Source organism: Mollisia scopiformis (assembly GCF_001500285.1).
Source record: "Mollisia scopiformis unplaced genomic scaffold LY89scaffold_18, whole genome shotgun sequence".
Classification (NCBI taxonomy): domain Eukaryota; kingdom Fungi; phylum Ascomycota; class Leotiomycetes; order Helotiales; family Mollisiaceae; genus Mollisia; species Mollisia scopiformis.
The window spans coordinates 839,562-856,206 of NW_017263598.1; the positions used below are offsets into that span (position 1 = coordinate 839,562).

A 16,645-nucleotide genomic window follows, 5' to 3' on the forward strand; every position below is an offset into this window, starting at 1 on the left:
TATTGAATTTAAAAGAAAGAGAGAACTTCATGTGTGCTCAAAGGCTTTGTTAATCGACAGCGAAGGCGCCAGATACTACTTGACAATTTCGAAGTTCAAAGATCACGAGAGGGGCGATATTTGGGCCACGCCTCGTCCCTTCCACGAAGTATACAAGTAGAGCTCACCTCCAACAGGTAGACAAGCCATGATGAGAAGAAATTTATGTTATTGGAAAAGTCTACAAGCACCATATATAGATCAACCAACCCACAGGCCTTTCGCAATAACCTCTCGACTTTCAGCGTTCAGCAACTCCATCATCCATTTTCCTTCCGCAGACTCAACGCCACCAAGTGTTATCCAAGCTGTTATGACACCCATGTGCACGACTGGTGAATGGCATAGATCTAAGCCTGCTTTCAGACCTATGTAGTAGGGTACGGCGCGACAGACGTCCAAGGCTGCTAGGCGCTCTGCGGCTATGTATTCGTCTTTGGTTTGTTTTTGTAGAGTGGGGTCTTGAGAGTAATTTTGCATTGGACTCGAAGTTTGAATGGTGATCGATTTGAGGACTCGGAGGATATATATGGTGACTGCGTGATAGAGCATGAAGTTGGTGGCAGAGACATCGTTCGAAAACTCGAAGATGGTGAGGAATGGAGGTGAGTTGTCTGTCCAGTTTGCTGTTGGCTGTACTCTTTCTGGCGCGATCAAGGTTTCGAAATAGGCATTTTTCAGATCTGTATCCCACCCTCGTTTCCATGCGCGAAGTTGTTCCAGTAAAGAGAGAGCCTTGACCTCTATCTCGTCTCGCTGGCGCGCATTCCCCTCCAGCTCGAGTCCTCCGTTTGCTAATATCTTCTCGCTTCCTGCGACTAAGACTGTACAATCTGCCAAGATATCAATCAAGTCTTGTTCTGGTAACTGTTCAACAGGACAATCTATCCTCAAAGCAGCCTTCCATTCTGGTCTCGCTAGAATAGACGGCTTCCCAGTCCGTAATGAGGCGAACAGAATCATATGTCTCGCACCTCTCCCCAATTTCGAGGAGCTGGACGAATACCCCTCTGTCCCCGGCCCTCGAAGCTCGAGAAGTCTTTCCAGGCCAGACATATGTTTCAAGAAGTGATTCGGGCCAGTGGGAATAAAGCACTCTAGCAAAGCGAGCGTGACGACCGCTAGGATAACCTCGTCGTGAGCGTAACAACCTGGAACGGCTAATGCTTGATTCAGCCGTTTGAGTGCTACGCCATGCATGGCGTACCCTTTGACCGTGATTTTGCTTTGTCTGTGCTCGGTGCCGAAGAATAGGACGGCCAGACTTAGGACGGCGTGATGGAAGATCTTGCCGTTGGGTGTCGTGGCTGCTGTTATGATTTCGTTCATTGGAGCTGCTTTCAAGGTCGTGTTGACAATTCCGCCGCGGAGACAGTTTTCCATGGTGTAACAGATGTAGATTTCCAGCTCATTGCCTTTGAGTGGTGAAGATGGGGCACCCGTAGCGTCGACGACGGCGTCTGATGACATGGCGACACTCTTATCGCTCCTCCGAGACCTGACAATCTTGGCTTCGACGAATGATATTTCTTTCGCGCCATCACATTCTAAGCCTCGATTCAGGCACCGTGTACAGATGGGCCGGTTTTCATCTGACAAGGAGAGTTCAGCTCGGATCTGGTAGTCCTGGATTTGAGGCCTACCGCATTTGACCCGCTTCTTGCGACAAGTGGAGCACCCTTTGGATCTCCCGGCAATATTCACCATGTTTGGATTGCCTTAGAGGGCGTATATTAACCGTGGTGTGAGGGTTGTCGTTGAGAGGATGATCGTTCGTATTAGTCAGATGAGACGCTAGACCTATTGCGGCTCAATGCGCGAACAAGCTTGTCGTCGCTGATGGCTCAGTTTTGGTTCTGCGTATTGTTTGCTAAAAATACTTGTACATATAGCCTCTCGATTTGCCTCTAAGTGAAGTCATGTAAGCACAACAGCGCCGTCGCAAGGACATTGCTCCGTTTGTGGCGTCAATGACTCCAAGTCCAGCTCACATCTTACGTACGTTGGTGGAGGATGTCATCAGCGAAGCAGAATCGCAATCCTCTACCCTTTTTTATTTCATAATGTACTATGATACAGAGTCTTTCTCCGGTCTAGAGCTTTTCCGAGATGTCAACATTATCGATTGAACTACTTGTTCCTCGCAGATTGATCTTCTTACTTCGAGCGCAAGACCAGTGTAAGAATTCGGGATTTTATTGAAAGGGACTCTTCCAAGATCAACAAGAAGTCAGTCATGGACAGCATTCAATCCTCCAACAGTCAGTCCAAGAACCTGCTGATACTATTAAGCTTGGTAACTTAGGTGCAGCGAACGTTGCGTGAGTTTCAATATAGACATGCAGCCCGGCTTGAGTTCTGCAGCAACGGAAATTCGCCAGTACAATGGCCATGATTATACCCTCCGCGATTCATCCGGAAATCATCATCCAATCTATAGCAGCTCGCGGTCGAGAGAAGTCAGGGAAGTGTGCAGAAGCGAATGGTAGACCAGAGGTAAAAGGTACATAACATGGTACGTTTGAACATCAATGTGTTTGCAATACAGGTAACCTGTTAACATCCTAGCAGGAACTTGATCCAAGCAACGATACCATATATATCCCTTTCCCTGGTCCTATATTCGAATGAACTATTGGCTCTATCCATGCTCCTAAGCACATCCTCCCCAAGAAACCACTCGTCTCGAATTTCAAAGAAGTCGAGATTCTACCTAGACTACTTGAATTATCTCAATTGAATACCACTGCTCTCCTCGAAGGCTCCACATCCGCTTTATCCTGCGTGGCAGCACGTCCAATCTTTAGTCGCCCTCACAAACGTCAAGCACATTATCACCCATTCCATGATCGATTGTGGTATACGAGCAAGAGCGACATGCTCTCCAAACATAATCTCAGCGGTGGCTGTATGATATCTACAGGCACTGAAGATTCGCTGTGGTACGTTTGCTGTAGGACTTCTAGGCTTTCCCAAAAGTCACTCAATGCTGTACCTATACACAGCCCCTTCTTCAAGAAGTTGCGCCCACTCGCTCTTGGTGTAACCCTTTCTCCCCTGAGTTGTCTTCGACATTGCCACCAAACCGACAAGCTTCCATCGATCTGCTCTATGCCTTTGAGCTCTCAGCACCAAGTGATGAAAACAGCCCGGCACGAACACCAATTGATCGCCCTTGACCGCTTCTCTAGCTATTACGTGTCCCATCTCACCGACAGTTACATCATAGCTGTAGATCACTGTTTTGCAGCCTTCCTTGAGTAGCTCATCCTTGAGTAGCGATAATCCTATATCGAGGAAGGTTTCTATTAACCTCACTAAGTTTGCGATGAACTTATTCTCCTCTTCTGTAAGCGCCGGCAGGTGTATCTGGTACATTATACTTATAATCTTTAATGCACCCGATACCACGAATTTCTCTTTGCTGGACAGAACAAGGACTTTCTCGAAAGCCCCCAACCACGGTGACGACTGCATATAGTCCAGATCTATTGACTACAAGGTATTAACCCTTCCCCTGGGTAATCCAGAAAGTTGTAGAGTTTTGTCATCCTCGGGGAACTCAAACACATCCGGAGGCTCATCGCTCTTAATACGATTTGTAAATTCGTAAGCCGGTCTGCTAATCTCTTGTGTCCATTTCGGCACCCATGATGGCATTTCCTCCTCTTCGCCCTGTCCACAATTCGCAACATCTAGAAGTGCTAAACTACCAGTTTCTTTGGCTAGATACTTTGCCAAAGCCGTGAAAAACTCAGCTCGATTGTAGACTTTTCCTTGTTTGGTCGTAACAGCCTTAATAGCTTCTCTATACCCAGCTACGACATAATAAGGTCGGTTGATACTCCAATGCTTAGCCCGAAAATCATAGAACTGTTCCCATATCGACCAACCAACCGCAAAGACAATGTAGACCACCTTGACAGGGAACTTAAAATCCACCCAAAGCTGATCCAAAATGCTATAGATAATCCGGCTAAAGTAAGGACTGCTGATTGTTCCTATCAAGCTGGCAGTGTTAGAGACGCTTTCCGTCGTAGCCCCCCCTGCAATCCCGAGCACTACATATAATCTGTCCCGATCGTCGCGGCATTTGAATCGGCCAGCAGACTTCAGTAAGATGAGCTGAAGTCTCTGTGCAAAAGGCAGGTCGTGGAATCTGGGCACATTAGAACCTATGTCCCGAAAGAACATACCCATAACTTTCATCATAAAGCTAGACGCTGTTCTGACAAAAAGTCCACCTCGGTCATGGAATAATGAATATCGAAACTCCTTGATGGTATCATCGAACTTTCTGCTAGATCGGAAGCTTTCTGCGATGGCCTTGTCCCCTACATACTCTTGTAGTATTGTATACGCAGCATTGGCGAAATCTTCAAAATCACACGTTTTGCTACCGCATTGCAGTTGTACCGGCCTAGTTGCCAAAGCTATTTCCTGAACTACCCACAATCTCTCCCACCAACCCCTTCTAGCGAGTTCACATAGACCAGAAGAAGCTTCCTGAAACCTCTCCTGCTCGTGATGGTCGAAGTACCAGCGACATAAGATTCTCCACCCACTTCGAGTCCAAATGTAACCAAAAGCCGCTTGGATAGCAGTTTCATGTTCGCATCTCACCACTCCCGGTGATGTCGACTCAGCACATATGTTTGTTGCCCCAAGTCCGTGACAGTCGCCTAGCCACACAACAACGAGAGATGCATTAGCATATATCCACTCCATGCGCTGGATCTGTATCATCTTTTCATCCTCGTTCCTCTGGTTGGTACACAGGGCGTCAATCCACAACGTCCGAACACGACTGTTCTGTCGAAGATATTGTAAGGCAAGCTGCAAATTGGTGGTCACTTGCAGCGTCTCGAAATCGGACGGCCGTTGAAATCCTTGCTGTCCTGTGCGACTACTTCTCAGGTCGTACGCCGCAGCCCAGGGCTTCGTTTCTGAGAGCTCGATGACTGCCATTATTACCTTCACAAGGAAGTCACCAGCGAAATATCCGAATATTATAGACAGGAATGCAATATAAACATCTCGAGGAATTGATGGCGGTACCCATGGCGGTGGTCCCAATGGCAGACGCAAAAGAGTTTGGCAAAGGATCCAACCTGCGAGAAATCGGGGAGGAACTCGTAGTAGAGCTGGATAGCTCTTTGCTCGCTCCTTCAAGACTTTATATAACTCCGCCAAGGCCTCAATTGTTCTATGAGGTGGTGTCTTCGTTGGAGTTCTTGGGTCACTAGCTTGCTCAATCGGCAATTGAGGAGTGTGATACGCGACTCGTCGCCCCATTGGTAGGAGATTGCCTTGTACCGGGCCTTCACATGGAATGAACGGGTTTCCAAGACGCATTTGATTTCATCGTGAAATTTTCCGGGAAGAAGATGTACGACTCTGAATTCGGTCGCAGACACTGGCTTGTATAGACGTTGATGAACATTATTTGAAGCACCCTCCTCGGTACAGGCATTCATGACTGTCTTGGGACAGCTTTGTGAAGCATATTCTGAGATTCACGTTCAAGAATTGGACCCAAGGACATTTTCATTTGTACTATTCCGCGGTGGTGGTTGTGTGTGCGGTTGCCTAAGCGCCTTGTCTCAGCCACCAATGACATATTGGCCGTGTCCAACGAATCAATTGGATGATGTCTACCACCCAGAAGCCTTATCTTTCAGTGAAGCGAAGTGGAACACAGTTTCCGTCAATCTGTGAGACAATTGGGCATTGAAACAGCAGGTTCCATAAGTGGCCAAGCTAGCCTTGCGAAATTGAGATTCTTTCAAAAAGCAGCCCCCACACTTTGAAGTTGTTGACTTTGTGCAGCTCGAACTTCAGCGCCAGAGCATCGAATTCATCCAACTCGCTGACCTAGGAGATAATGATAAAAAAAAGGTAGGAAAAACGGTTGATGAACTTGTAGTGAACGAGGATGAGAAGGACGACACCAAATTTATAATCTCCGAAGAGCAACCATATGGCTCCGAGGCGCTAACCCACCTGTGGTCAGCTCAAAAATCAGAAAAGGAGTATCTGCTCTACAATGTTCTATTGGTGGAGCTTCATCCAAGAAGGAACGTGGTGTCAAGAAAGGGAGTCTGGAAAGTTACGAAATTTGATTCGAACTCTGAGTGGGAGTTCGTCCGTTTGACCTAGGTCTTCAACGTCAAAGTCGTGAGGAGGTAATCGGTGAAGTGATATGGAAAATCCTTTTGTCGATCTACTGAAGCTAGTACAACTTGCTGCAATAAATTAATCAGTCTTAGAAGTAAGCACCGTAAATGATTCCGCTAATTAAAAAAACTTCATCCCGACATAATGAAACTATGCTGTCTTATTGTGCTTTATTTCTCATAGTATTTGTAAAGATAAAAATCACGACACCTGGAAGAGGAATACGTCATGCACTTCTCCACTCTCAAGCTCTATTTGTTCTCATTGATTGGACGATTTATAACTCGGAACACGGCACCAACTCATTTACCCGCATAATTTGTCTCTCATGTTCCAGTCGGATGTAACACCATTATCTCCATCACTTTCATGATATAAACCATCCGTAATTCCACAAAAGTCAGGCTCTTCGACTTCCGAGAACTCGAAGGATCGCAAACAATGGCACAGACAGACATCCCCGATGCAGAGCGAAAGATTGGAACACGCGACAAAGATGTCCCCTGGTACAACCCAGACATCGGGAACAAACTCAGCCCATCAGCTCGAGAGCTCCTAGAAACATACTCCAAGATCCTCTCTGCAGAAGTTGAAAATCACGTGAAGAGAATTGTATACCTCCTCTCCCTCCGCATTTGCTTAAAGATTCTAACACCATCCAGCGCGATCAAGCCTGGGAAGTCTGGCCCTACCCGTGCATCGGCGGCTTCAGGTTCCTAGACCTAGCAATCGGCGACTCGCCCAATTACCCCCAGATACTGCAACGCCTCAAAACAGGAAACGAGAATTTCCTCGATCTGGGCTGTTGTTTCGGGCAAGAGATCCGGCGTCTCGTCGCCGATGGTGCACCGTCTGAGAAGCTCTACGGATCAGATCTGCGTCCCGAATTTTTCGAGCTCGGGTATGAGTTTTTCGGTGACAGAGATAAATTGCAGAGCAAGTTTATTGCGGCGGATATCTTTGATCCGGATAGCGGATTGAAGGAATTGGAGGGGAAGATCGATATCTTGTATGCGGGGAGCTTCTTGCATCTCTTTGGGTATGAGAAGCAGTTGGAGGTCTGCATCAGGATTGCGGGATTGTTGAGGGAGAAGGAGGGGAGCTTGTTGGTGGGGAGGCAGGTTGGGCATGTCAATGCCGGGGAGAGGACTCATCGGACGAATCCGGATCAGAGAATGTGAGTTATAATCTCTTCAGACTGTTATCTTTTCGTACGATATTTTCAAGAAGCCGAATAGGCTCAGCTAAGCTTTATAGTGAAGATAAGCAGAAGCTGACCCAAGCTAATTCCAGGTTCAGGCAGAGTGAGGGGAGTTTTACGAAGATGTGGGAGACTGTTGGGGAGAAGACGGGCAGTAAATGGAAAGTTAATGTGAAAGTTGAAGAGATCGATGAGACTGATAGAAATATGAGACCAAACGATCAGGATGAAGGGCTGAGGAGGTTAAGGTTCAGTGTCTTTAGGCTTTGATCAACTATTTTTATAGCGCTAAAAGCTTTTTTTGTTATATAATTTTTTGCGACATAATACTTAATATGAAATAAAAAGCGAAAATGTTATCGAAATATGAAATATATTATTTTTAATAAATAAATTTAACGGTTGCTCAACTTTTTTTTTGCTGTTCCTCCTATTCCAAACTCTCCCAATCTTTAATCATAATTCCTCCTCTTGTGAGAACATCTCCTACCTCTGGCAACTCCGCTACTTTCAAATCGAACGCAGACTTTACCTCAAGTCCGTATGCCTTTATTCAGTCTCATCCGTTACAACCTTGAATGCTACAGGCCCGGCCTCGACGCTATTCTCCGTCCCAAGTAATTGATTGACCAATTCAGCAAGGGCGACGTCGCTCCCTTTACTTCCAGTGATCCCAATTGCTGCTGGGAGGAACTCGTTGCATTCGCTAAGCCGCGACATGTAGGATGTTTGACCAGCTATTTAAAACGAATTAGGACGTATTCCGCGCTTGCGGGTGAAAGGATATGGAGACAAGCTTACCAGGAACTATAAGTTCGGGTGCTCCAGCATAAGGCGAGAGGTTATAGAAGAAGAATCCAATGCCAGTGAAGTTTTGTGCGGACTCGCGATATTTGTCTCTCTAATCGGGTTCCCCGTTGCTCCAAGGCAAAACCATAATCGTGTCGGTGCACCCGCTTCCATCAGCCGATGGTATGACATTCTTTTCCCACCAGGATCTGAACATGTTTAGTAGCTCAATCCCCTTGTTTTGCTGTTCTTTGGTCACAGTTGGAAGATAATCTCTGTAAGTCCAGGATATTAGATTCTGTGGAAAAAATTCATGCGTGGAGTTTTGACTCACCTTTTAAACTGCAGCTGAGGATTGACAACTGCTGCTTTCCCAAAAGTTGTTCTGTAGTCCTCAAGAAAACCTTTCATAAAACCAGTCCACTGGTCTGGATTTGCAACCCATTCGAATACGTGTTCGAAATATTCCGATAGACATAGGTTTGTTTGGACTGGATTGGTCTTTTGCCAAACCTCTTCCAGATTGACTCGAGTTTCTTTACGCCAAGATGTGATTCTAATCTACCGATGAATTTCTCGAAGACGGCTTGAGACTCTTCATGCTTTACTGGCCAGTAGTCTACTGGGTATAGGATTTTTGTTACTTTCTAGACTGCACGTCAGTTTTTTCATCGTAGCGTAAGGTCAAGAACAGAAAGTACCTTCTTGCAACCAGAGCCTGCAACTGGACCATAAAGTGCGTTTGAAAGCTTCGCGAAAGCTTCCGCATCTCTAGCAAATCCCCCAACTGTATCGAACTTGCTAAAGAGAGTTTAGGGTAAGCATACTGCTGTAGGGGATTTGAGTTTGACTCACTCTGAATAAGGAACTATGCCATCAAAACTCAATGCGCCGATGGACGATCTCATTCCAAAGATACCTTGGACAGTCGCAGGTCCACGAATACTTCCAAGAGCTATTGGCAAGTAAGCAGGAATACCCATGAGGAGGAAATTGGATGCGTACTATCCGTGCCTATTGTGAAGTCCAACCAATCGTAGGTTGCAATTGCAGCTGCACTTCCCGCACTACTTCCACTCGGGCCCTGGTATCCATCGGCTCGAGGATTGAAAGGAGCATGGTAATCGATCCAGTCACATGTTGCCCACTCAGAATCTGCAAACTGTGTGGTCTTCAACTTGCCAACCACAACAAAGCCGAGTCTCAGAAGTTTTTGAACTACAGCCGCATTCTGTTCCCGAGGCCCGTACAGTTTGGTGTATGAACGGGATGAAGCACCGGTTCGAAGTCCTTTTAGATCGATGATATCCTTGATTCCTACGCGGAAGCCTGCATAAGGCTGCTCGTCCGTTTTAGTGAAATGAAGACGAGATGGCACTGCAATTGTGAGGGCAGATGGGTACGTCTCTCCATACGCAACCGCATCGAGTGGTTTGTATCTATTAAGAAGTCAATGAATACACATGCTCTCCGAAGAAGAGAAGAAGGCTCACTGAATAGGATTACGCGTCGGAACTGTGGCCACAATGAAAGATCCAGAGGTATCTGGGTACAAACGGTACGCAGGATGCAGTTTCCCCTACTCCAAAAAGTATGGCCCCTCAGGATACTCCAGTGAGTTCTTGAGAACATGATTGTAGTAGACATTCTAGTTGCCCCATTGCGCTAAGATTTCCTTTACATTTGGCTGGAGCGAGGACAGTCTACCGTGCGACTGGATCACGACACTTCTCAAAAATTCTTTTGACCAAACATCATCAGAACGTCCGAATCTGGCAATAATTTCGCATAGCATTTTGGGCGACATCTCAGTGTTTCCGATCTCTATGACTGTGCAAGGTTCACGAACTTGGCCTGCTCCAATTGTGTGGCCGACCTATGTGAGGACAATCAGCACAGCTGCCATGACTTGAAGGGCGTCAGAGAATGAAATAATTGTACCTCCGGCACATCATGCATGTAATATGCAACATCGCTAAATCGAACAACAGTCGAGCCTGAAGTCTGCTCAACCATGGCCCCGACGAAGCTGATAAAAGAGCAGTCACGTGAAAACAATGCGCAAGAATACGCATCTTCGCAGCTGCTGGCTGGGTTTTGTTGTGATGATTTCGTGAAGGTGTTTGTTTGCCAGCGAAGCGGTCAAAGTTAAAGACTAACGCGGATATTACTGTGGGCAGCTGTTACGTTGAGACAGCAAAGTGCAAGCTTCGCGAGTTATTCTAATAATTTCGGCTTCGAATAATAAAAATATTTGGGTAAATAAAGAAAAAATAATAATTTATCGTTATTATTTAAATTAATCATTATATTCGTTTCGATTATTATTATTATTATTATATTTTTTAAATTCTTTTAAAACTATATTTTAACTTCACATTTTCTTAAACTCCAACAAAATCCTCCTCCCCTTCGGGCCCACACTATACCCATCCCCCTGCTTAATCCCCCCGCAATCCACAACTCTCGTCTCAAACCGCCCATAAATAACCACAACCAAGATCTTCAACTCCAACATCGCAAACTCCTTCCCAATACACCCTCTCGCCCCACTCCCAAAACCCCAAAACCAACGCATCATCTCTTCCCTCTCCTCTTTCGTGGCCTGCAGCCAGCGATCAGGTCTCCATTCCTCTGGGGAGGGAAAGACAGCGGCGGTACGATGCAGAGAGTATGCTTGGGCGGAAACTTTTGTGTTGGGTGGGATTTTGTAGCCGCAGAGTGTGCTTGTTGAGTTGGGAGGGGAGACGCGAAGTTGGGAGCCCGGGACGGAGGGGTAGAGGCGGAGAGTTTCGAGGATTGTGGCGTTGAGGAGTGGGAGGGTGTCGAGAGTTCGGAGGAAGGACTGGGAAATGGCATTTGTGTGTATAGAAGATAGTGGAAGGAGCTCTTCTCGCAGTCGGTGTTGGAGGTCGGGTCTGAGGGAGAGGGAGTGCAGGATGTATGTCATGGTCCAAGTCGTGGTCTCGGTACCAGCTATGAGATGATCTTTGAATTCCGAGGCGAGGAGGAGTCGGTCCTGTGGTGAGAGGGAGAGGGAAGCGTCTTTGTGGTGGTGTGGGAAGAGATGGTGCAGAAGTTGATTGTAGATGATAGGCTTTGTTCTTTCCGAGTTTTCATCCTTGGATATCGAGTCCTTTTTGTTGTGTTTCGACTTCTCGAGTCCGTTGAGCATCTGCAAACATTCATCCTGCTCTTCTCTCCGTGTTCCACGGATAATTCCATTTTTAGTTAAGATCTCCCCTATTCTCGTAATCGTCGAGCTCCAGACGCCTTGCTTCAGTTCGTGACCATCTTCCAACCACTTAGTTCTAGCTTCCATGTCTCGCAAGAAATCCTTGATGTTATCAAGTCCAAAGATGTAAGCACTTATGAAATCATTCGTGACACAGCTAAGAAGCCCCTGCACCTCAACACCCTCTCTCTTCTTTGCAGCATCCTCCAAAACAGCCGACAACCGAGAACTCAATGTCTGAGCTATTATCCCAAAGTCTTTTGAAGAATACAACGTGGTTTTGCTGTACACATTCCCAAACATCCTCTTTCGCTCGGTATGTTCTTTCTTTCCTATCATCGAGAACATATTCAGGTGTCTATATTTTACAAGTTATAAACATCGATCTTTACATTTGCCAGAAGAAGCTTGCTCACCCATAATTACTAAAACTCCTATACCAGTCATCTCGATCCCAGTTTCCTCCATAAACTATCCGTAGAGCGTCGACATTGTTCACGCTGACTTCCGTCGCTCCAAGTCGAACGATGGGTCCGAATCTTTCGTGAGCTGATTGTATTGCATGATTTGAGTTGTTTATGAAGCGTTGGTATCTTATCCACAGATTTGAAAAGTGTGTTGTCGGATGCGCAGAAGGAAGGTTTTTGAGGGGCGAGAGCAGTGCGGGGTAAATGAGATATTTATACAACACAAGAAGAATGAAAGAAATGGTTGTGAAGATTATGAAATCCATATGATCTACCCTACCCCAGACAGACTTGGTCTTGAGTATCAATTTCTTTGAAGTTGTGAATCAGAACATCCAATCTAGGCATCCCGAGGAGAAGGCGGGAGATATGCAGTCCCCTGTCTGCGGCGGCTGTTCCCTACCTTTCTGGGACGTTTCTGCAGCTATCCTTGCAATATCGTCAACCACTATGAGACCTTCAAGATCTCTTCTCCAATCAAATTTCACAGATATCTGATCTTGCAGAAATGCCGGATTACTAATTGCATCCAGTGATGTAAATTGGTTAGACATCTCCGATAAGCGGTACTCAAGCTTTTGCGTCACAACTCTATCTTCTTCATTTGGATGTACTATTCCTGAGTCTTCGAAGCCCATATCCTGTACTTCTGGTTTGTACAGTCAAGATGGAGAACCCTATGGAGTCAGAGGAGAAGAAGCAATCACCTTACAGTTCCGCCAATAAGAATCCCACACCCGAGGTCTTGATCAATGCATCGGGGCATCGTCAGGAGCTCGAGCGGAACTTTCGTCTTATCAATATCTGTGGCCTTGGAATCACATCTGGGAATACCTGGATAGCGCTTGGTGGCAGCATTGTGAGTTCTCCCTCATCATCACGTGAAGCAGGAAGAACTTCGTGCTGATATCTTTCAGGTAGTTGCAATTTATAATGGCGGACCACCTGGAGTGATCTATGAGCTGTATGTCACCTCTATACTTAATATGGCCGATGTTGACCTTGAACAGAATTGCGGCTTCAGTAGCATATTGGTTCATAGCCGCCTCTATCGCAGAGCTCGCTTCAGCAATGCCTTCTTCCGGAGGAGTATACCACTGGGCGTCTGTCACAGCAGGGAAACACGGGCGTGTATGCGGCTTCTTCGCTGGCTGGTGGAACTTTCTAGCTTGGATTCTCGCTATTGCCGCAACTGGTCAAATCGTTGGTGCACAGACTGTGTCCATGTATGCTCTGTTCCATCCAGATTTTACGACTCAACGTTGGCAGGTCTTCGTCGTGTATCTGATCTATATTTGGGGAGGGTGTCTTATTACGCTGTACTTGAATAGAGCGTTGCCGGCGCTTGAGGCTGTTGGTGGATTCTTGGTTGTTGCTGGTGTGGTTATTACTATTATTGTTTGTGCTGTTATGCCACATGTTAACGAGCAGCCTTATGGAACGAATGATTTTGTTTGGAAGGAGTGGCAGAATGCAACGGGGTATGGGAGCAATGGATTTGTGTTTTGCTTGGGAATGTTGAATGGGGCTTTTGCAGTGGGAACTCCGGATATAATTTCTCACATGGCTGAGGAAGTCCCAAAGTGAGTACTTACTTCTTTCCCTCGAGTTCATGACTGCATCTGAATCTTTATTGACAAGAAATCAGACCAAGTCAAAACATACCAAAAGCGATCTTAGCCCAATTCATCATCGGCTTCTCCAGCGCGCTACTTTACCTCATCGCTTTATTCTACAGCATCTCAGATCTTGACGCAATTCTAGACTCAGCTTATCTCTTCCCGCTTACAGAGATATACTATCAATCTACCGGCTCAAAGGGAGGCTCTCTTGGTCTTCTCATTCTTTCGTTCCTCCCTGGTCTAATCGCTCTCATCGGTTGTTACCTGACTGCTAGCCGTGTATTCTGGACCTTAGCTAGAGACAACGCTACGCCTTTCGCTTCAACGTTTGGACATGTCAATCACAAGCACCGGAATCCATTCAACAGCATCATTCTCTGTGGTGTCATCTGCACCATTCTAGGATGTATCTACGTCGGCAACCAAACCGCGTTCTCTGCGTTCGTCGGCTCATTCGTTGTCCTTTCAACTTTATCATATCTTGGAGCTATCCTTCCTCATCTCCTTTCCAGAAGAGCGAATATTAAGCCAGGCTGGTTCTGGATGAAAGGTATCACCGGATATGTGGTTAATGCAGTGGCTTGCTTGTATATCATGGCTTTTGTGGTTATTTTCTGCTTCCCGTTTGCGATGCCGGTGGATGCTGAGAGTATGAATTACACGGTGTTGATCACGGGTGGGTTGACGGTGTTTGTTGGCGTATGGTGGGTGGTTGTGAGGAGTAGGGGAACTTATGTTGGGCCTAGATTTGTGGAGTTGGGGAGGGAAGCTTTGGCCGAGGAGGTTATGTAATTTGGGTGAAGTGATTACTTGGAAATATACTTAAATTCGAAAGTTTTATGGTTGTTAATTCATATCTTCTTTCTAGGATATCTGAAAGCAAAACAACGCTACGCTAAATGCCCTCCCGGAATCAACGGAATATCAACGCTCTACTTATAAGAAGTTCCCTCTTGTCTAAAAAGATCTCGCCCTGGAATAATCCTTGATCTTCTTCGGAGTTTTGTCCTCTTCAATCGTTTTTCCAGTCAGCAATTTCCTCAGCGCGTCGCCGCCACCCAGCCATCCGACTCTATCCGCCGGTGTCTTTCCTTCTTTGTCCCTAATGTTCGGAGTAGCTCCCGCATCAAGCAACACTTTAATCACCTCCTCCTTCCTCGCTGCTCCCACCCCATCCAACAACCAAATGCCTTCTACCGCCCTATGCAACGGCGTCCTCCCCTTCTTATCCCTCCCATTCACATTCACATTCCCACCCTTCCCCTTCCCCTCCCACCGCTCATTCAACAACTCCTCTACAACTTCCACATTATGATGCTTGGCCGCCACACTCACCGCCGTACTCCCCTTATCATTACACTCATCAATCCGCGCCCCATTCTGCAACAAACACCTCGCCGTCTTCGCATGTCCCCACCTACACGCCACGATCAACGGCGTATCGCCCACGTGATCCGCATGATTAACCCCCGCGCCATAAAGCAGCAGCACGCGCACGATATCCAGATCTCCGGCTTGGGCAGCTTCTTGTAGTGCCGTGATGCCGGATTTGGGACACAGGTCCGGATCCGCGCCTTCTTCCAGCAGGAATTTCGCGGTTTTGAGATGGTGGTTCCGGACCGCGGCGAGCAGGGGAGTGATGCCGGAGGACCAGACATCGAGGTCGATTTTTTTGTCGGGTTGGTGGTGGTGGCGTCTGTGAGAGGACGATCGGGGCGGTGGTTCGAGGAGGAGGTCGATGGATGAGAGATTCCCGGCTGAAGCAGCGGCCACGAGTGCGGGAGCTCGATTTACGTCGGGGTTTCGCTCGAGCTCTTTTCTGAGGGCTGTGGTGGCATTTTGGGCTGCGAGGGTGGCGAGCTCACCGGCGGGGGTGGAGGCTTTTTTGGAGACGTATTTGGTGGCTTCTTGGATTAAGACGGGTGCTACTTGGCTTACGAGATCCATTTTATGGTTTGTAGTTGATGTGATGGAGTTTGGGATCACTTGGAGGTTTTGGGGGTAGTGTTGTGGAGTTTTATGTTCTGGCACGAGGCTTGGGATTGGGTGCCTGAATGTGAAGCTTTGAGATCACACCACCTTTTTTTTTTTTGTGCCTCACGAACCCTTCAGGACGTTTCTACAGCGAGCCAATCAGAATCAATCAGAATTGGGGGTGTACCACCAATGGCACAAATTCGTGTTTCTCAGTAGATAAGAGGGAACACGTGTGTTTGGAATCACGCGGCAATGGTTGGAAGTCTCCTGATATGATGACGGGTGGTTGCGCTTACCTACGTATTGTCTTGGCTATGGAGACATGGTGACCCAACGACGAGGATAGGACCCCTTGACTTGGTTTGATACGATAAGGAGAGTTCAATCTCAAAAACTTGACTAAATGCTACGTACACAGAAGATACAGAAAGTACAGAAAGTACAACAAATCGAGAATGACTACAAAGAGAAGAATTCTTTAAGCACCGAAAACTTATAAATATATGAAGCGAGAAAACAACAATTTGGAATCGACCACTCCTTTTTACCACCTCAGCGCTCAATCAACCTCGCTCCAACAACTTTTATACAGCTCTCAATTCCTTCTCGTCACGTCTTGCATACCATTTCAATTACGGTTCATCCAAGCCTCGATGTGGTCCGGTTTCCAAGCCCCCCAGAAGTACACTTACCCAAAGTAACGTTGACAGGATGGTGTTGCAAATCTTGAATCGTATTACTCGTCGAGAAGTTGGTAACATTGCAACTGTTTACCATAGGGTACTTGGGGATCCACGAAGTTTGCAAAGAAAGTGGAAGTCTAATTTTCATAGAATACGGCCAGCGCCAATGGCCTACTGAACCAATCGTCTGTTATCCTCCTCAAAGATTGATCATCTCATCAATGAGAAGCCCACTCCCTTGACCCCTCCCAAAACGGCGCGTAAAGCTACCCAATCATTCGCCCTCATCTCAGCCCATAGTATCCTTGTAACATTCACCACTCCAGGTGAGCTGCCTGGTGTTTCCCAACTTATCGATCTCACACCGTCAAAGTCCGATGCAATTAACTCCTTTCCTCCCGGCTCACCTAGCCTTATCGCTACCCCTTCTTTCTGTGCTGCCAAATACCACAATG

General features: G+C 46.7%; 6 protein-coding genes across 6 annotated transcripts; 2 read left to right on the forward strand and 4 right to left on the reverse strand.

The window, feature by feature from the left end:
- Positions 1-168: 168 nt before the first annotated feature.
- Positions 169-1,759, reverse strand: LY89DRAFT_784788 (uncharacterized protein). The gene is made up of 2 exons (XM_018222820.1): positions 1,683-1,759; positions 169-1,631 (listed from the first exon to the last, which is right to left on the reverse strand). Exons 1-2 carry the CDS (start codon positions 1,744-1,746, stop codon positions 241-243), a joined length of 1,455 nt encoding a protein of 484 aa, XP_018068309.1. The 5' UTR covers positions 1,747-1,759; the 3' UTR covers positions 169-240.
- A 1,259-nt stretch (positions 1,760-3,018) lies between these two features.
- On the reverse strand, positions 3,019-5,516 carry LY89DRAFT_753346 (uncharacterized protein; the record flags this gene model as incomplete). Its single annotated transcript, XM_018221273.1, has 3 exons — positions 3,019-3,534; positions 3,610-5,285; positions 5,318-5,516. 3 exons carry the CDS (start codon positions 5,514-5,516, stop codon positions 3,019-3,021), a joined length of 2,391 nt encoding a protein of 796 aa, XP_018068310.1.
- Positions 5,517-6,558: 1,042 nt separating this feature from the next.
- On the forward strand, positions 6,559-7,687 carry LY89DRAFT_709008 (uncharacterized protein; the record flags this gene model as incomplete). Its single annotated transcript, XM_018217726.1, has 3 exons — positions 6,559-6,828; positions 6,879-7,393; positions 7,474-7,687. Exons 1-3 carry the CDS (start codon positions 6,658-6,660, stop codon positions 7,685-7,687), a joined length of 900 nt encoding a protein of 299 aa, XP_018068311.1. The 5' UTR covers positions 6,559-6,657.
- A 279-nt stretch (positions 7,688-7,966) lies between these two features.
- LY89DRAFT_699019 (putative glutamyl-tRNA amidotransferase subunit A) lies at positions 7,967-10,222 on the reverse strand (the record flags this gene model as incomplete). Its single annotated transcript, XM_018217024.1, has 11 exons — positions 7,967-8,154; positions 8,219-8,318; positions 8,352-8,481; positions 8,541-8,742; positions 8,772-8,853; positions 8,908-9,007; positions 9,062-9,161; positions 9,212-9,645; positions 9,700-9,785; positions 9,888-10,082; positions 10,148-10,222. 11 exons carry the CDS (start codon positions 10,220-10,222, stop codon positions 7,967-7,969), a joined length of 1,692 nt encoding a protein of 563 aa, XP_018068312.1.
- A 358-nt stretch (positions 10,223-10,580) lies between these two features.
- LY89DRAFT_721127 (cytochrome P450) lies at positions 10,581-12,210 on the reverse strand (the record flags this gene model as incomplete). Its single annotated transcript, XM_018218615.1, has 2 exons — positions 11,858-12,210; positions 10,581-11,799 (listed from the first exon to the last, which is right to left on the reverse strand). Exons 1-2 carry the CDS (start codon positions 12,172-12,174, stop codon positions 10,581-10,583), a joined length of 1,536 nt encoding a protein of 511 aa, XP_018068313.1. The 5' UTR covers positions 12,175-12,210.
- A 282-nt stretch (positions 12,211-12,492) lies between these two features.
- Positions 12,493-14,353, forward strand: LY89DRAFT_784792 (choline transporter). The gene is made up of 4 exons (XM_018222821.1): positions 12,493-12,767; positions 12,826-12,872; positions 12,919-13,491; positions 13,557-14,353. The coding sequence occupies exons 1-4, from the start codon at positions 12,576-12,578 to the stop codon at positions 14,320-14,322; spliced, it is 1,578 nt and encodes a 525-aa protein (XP_018068314.1). The 5' UTR covers positions 12,493-12,575; the 3' UTR covers positions 14,323-14,353.
- The last annotated feature ends 2,292 nt before the right edge of the window (positions 14,354-16,645 follow it).

Coding starts and splice junctions, on each gene's coding strand:
- LY89DRAFT_784792 (XM_018222821.1), top strand. CDS start 12,576: ATGGAGAACCCTATGGAGTCAGAGGAGAAGAAGCAATCACCTTACAGT. Junction 12,768..12,825: donor TAGCGCTTGGTGGCAGCATT/GTGAGTTCTCCC, acceptor GATATCTTTCAG/GTAGTTGCAATTTATAATGG. Junction 13,492..13,556: donor ATGGCTGAGGAAGTCCCAAA/GTGAGTACTTAC, acceptor ACAAGAAATCAG/ACCAAGTCAAAACATACCAA.
- LY89DRAFT_784788 (XM_018222820.1), bottom strand. CDS start 1,746: ATGGTGAATATTGCCGGGAGATCCAAAGGGTGCTCCACTTGTCGCAAG. Junction 1,632..1,682: donor CAAGAAGCGGGTCAAATGCG/GTAGGCCTCAAA, acceptor TCTCCTTGTCAG/ATGAAAACCGGCCCATCTGT.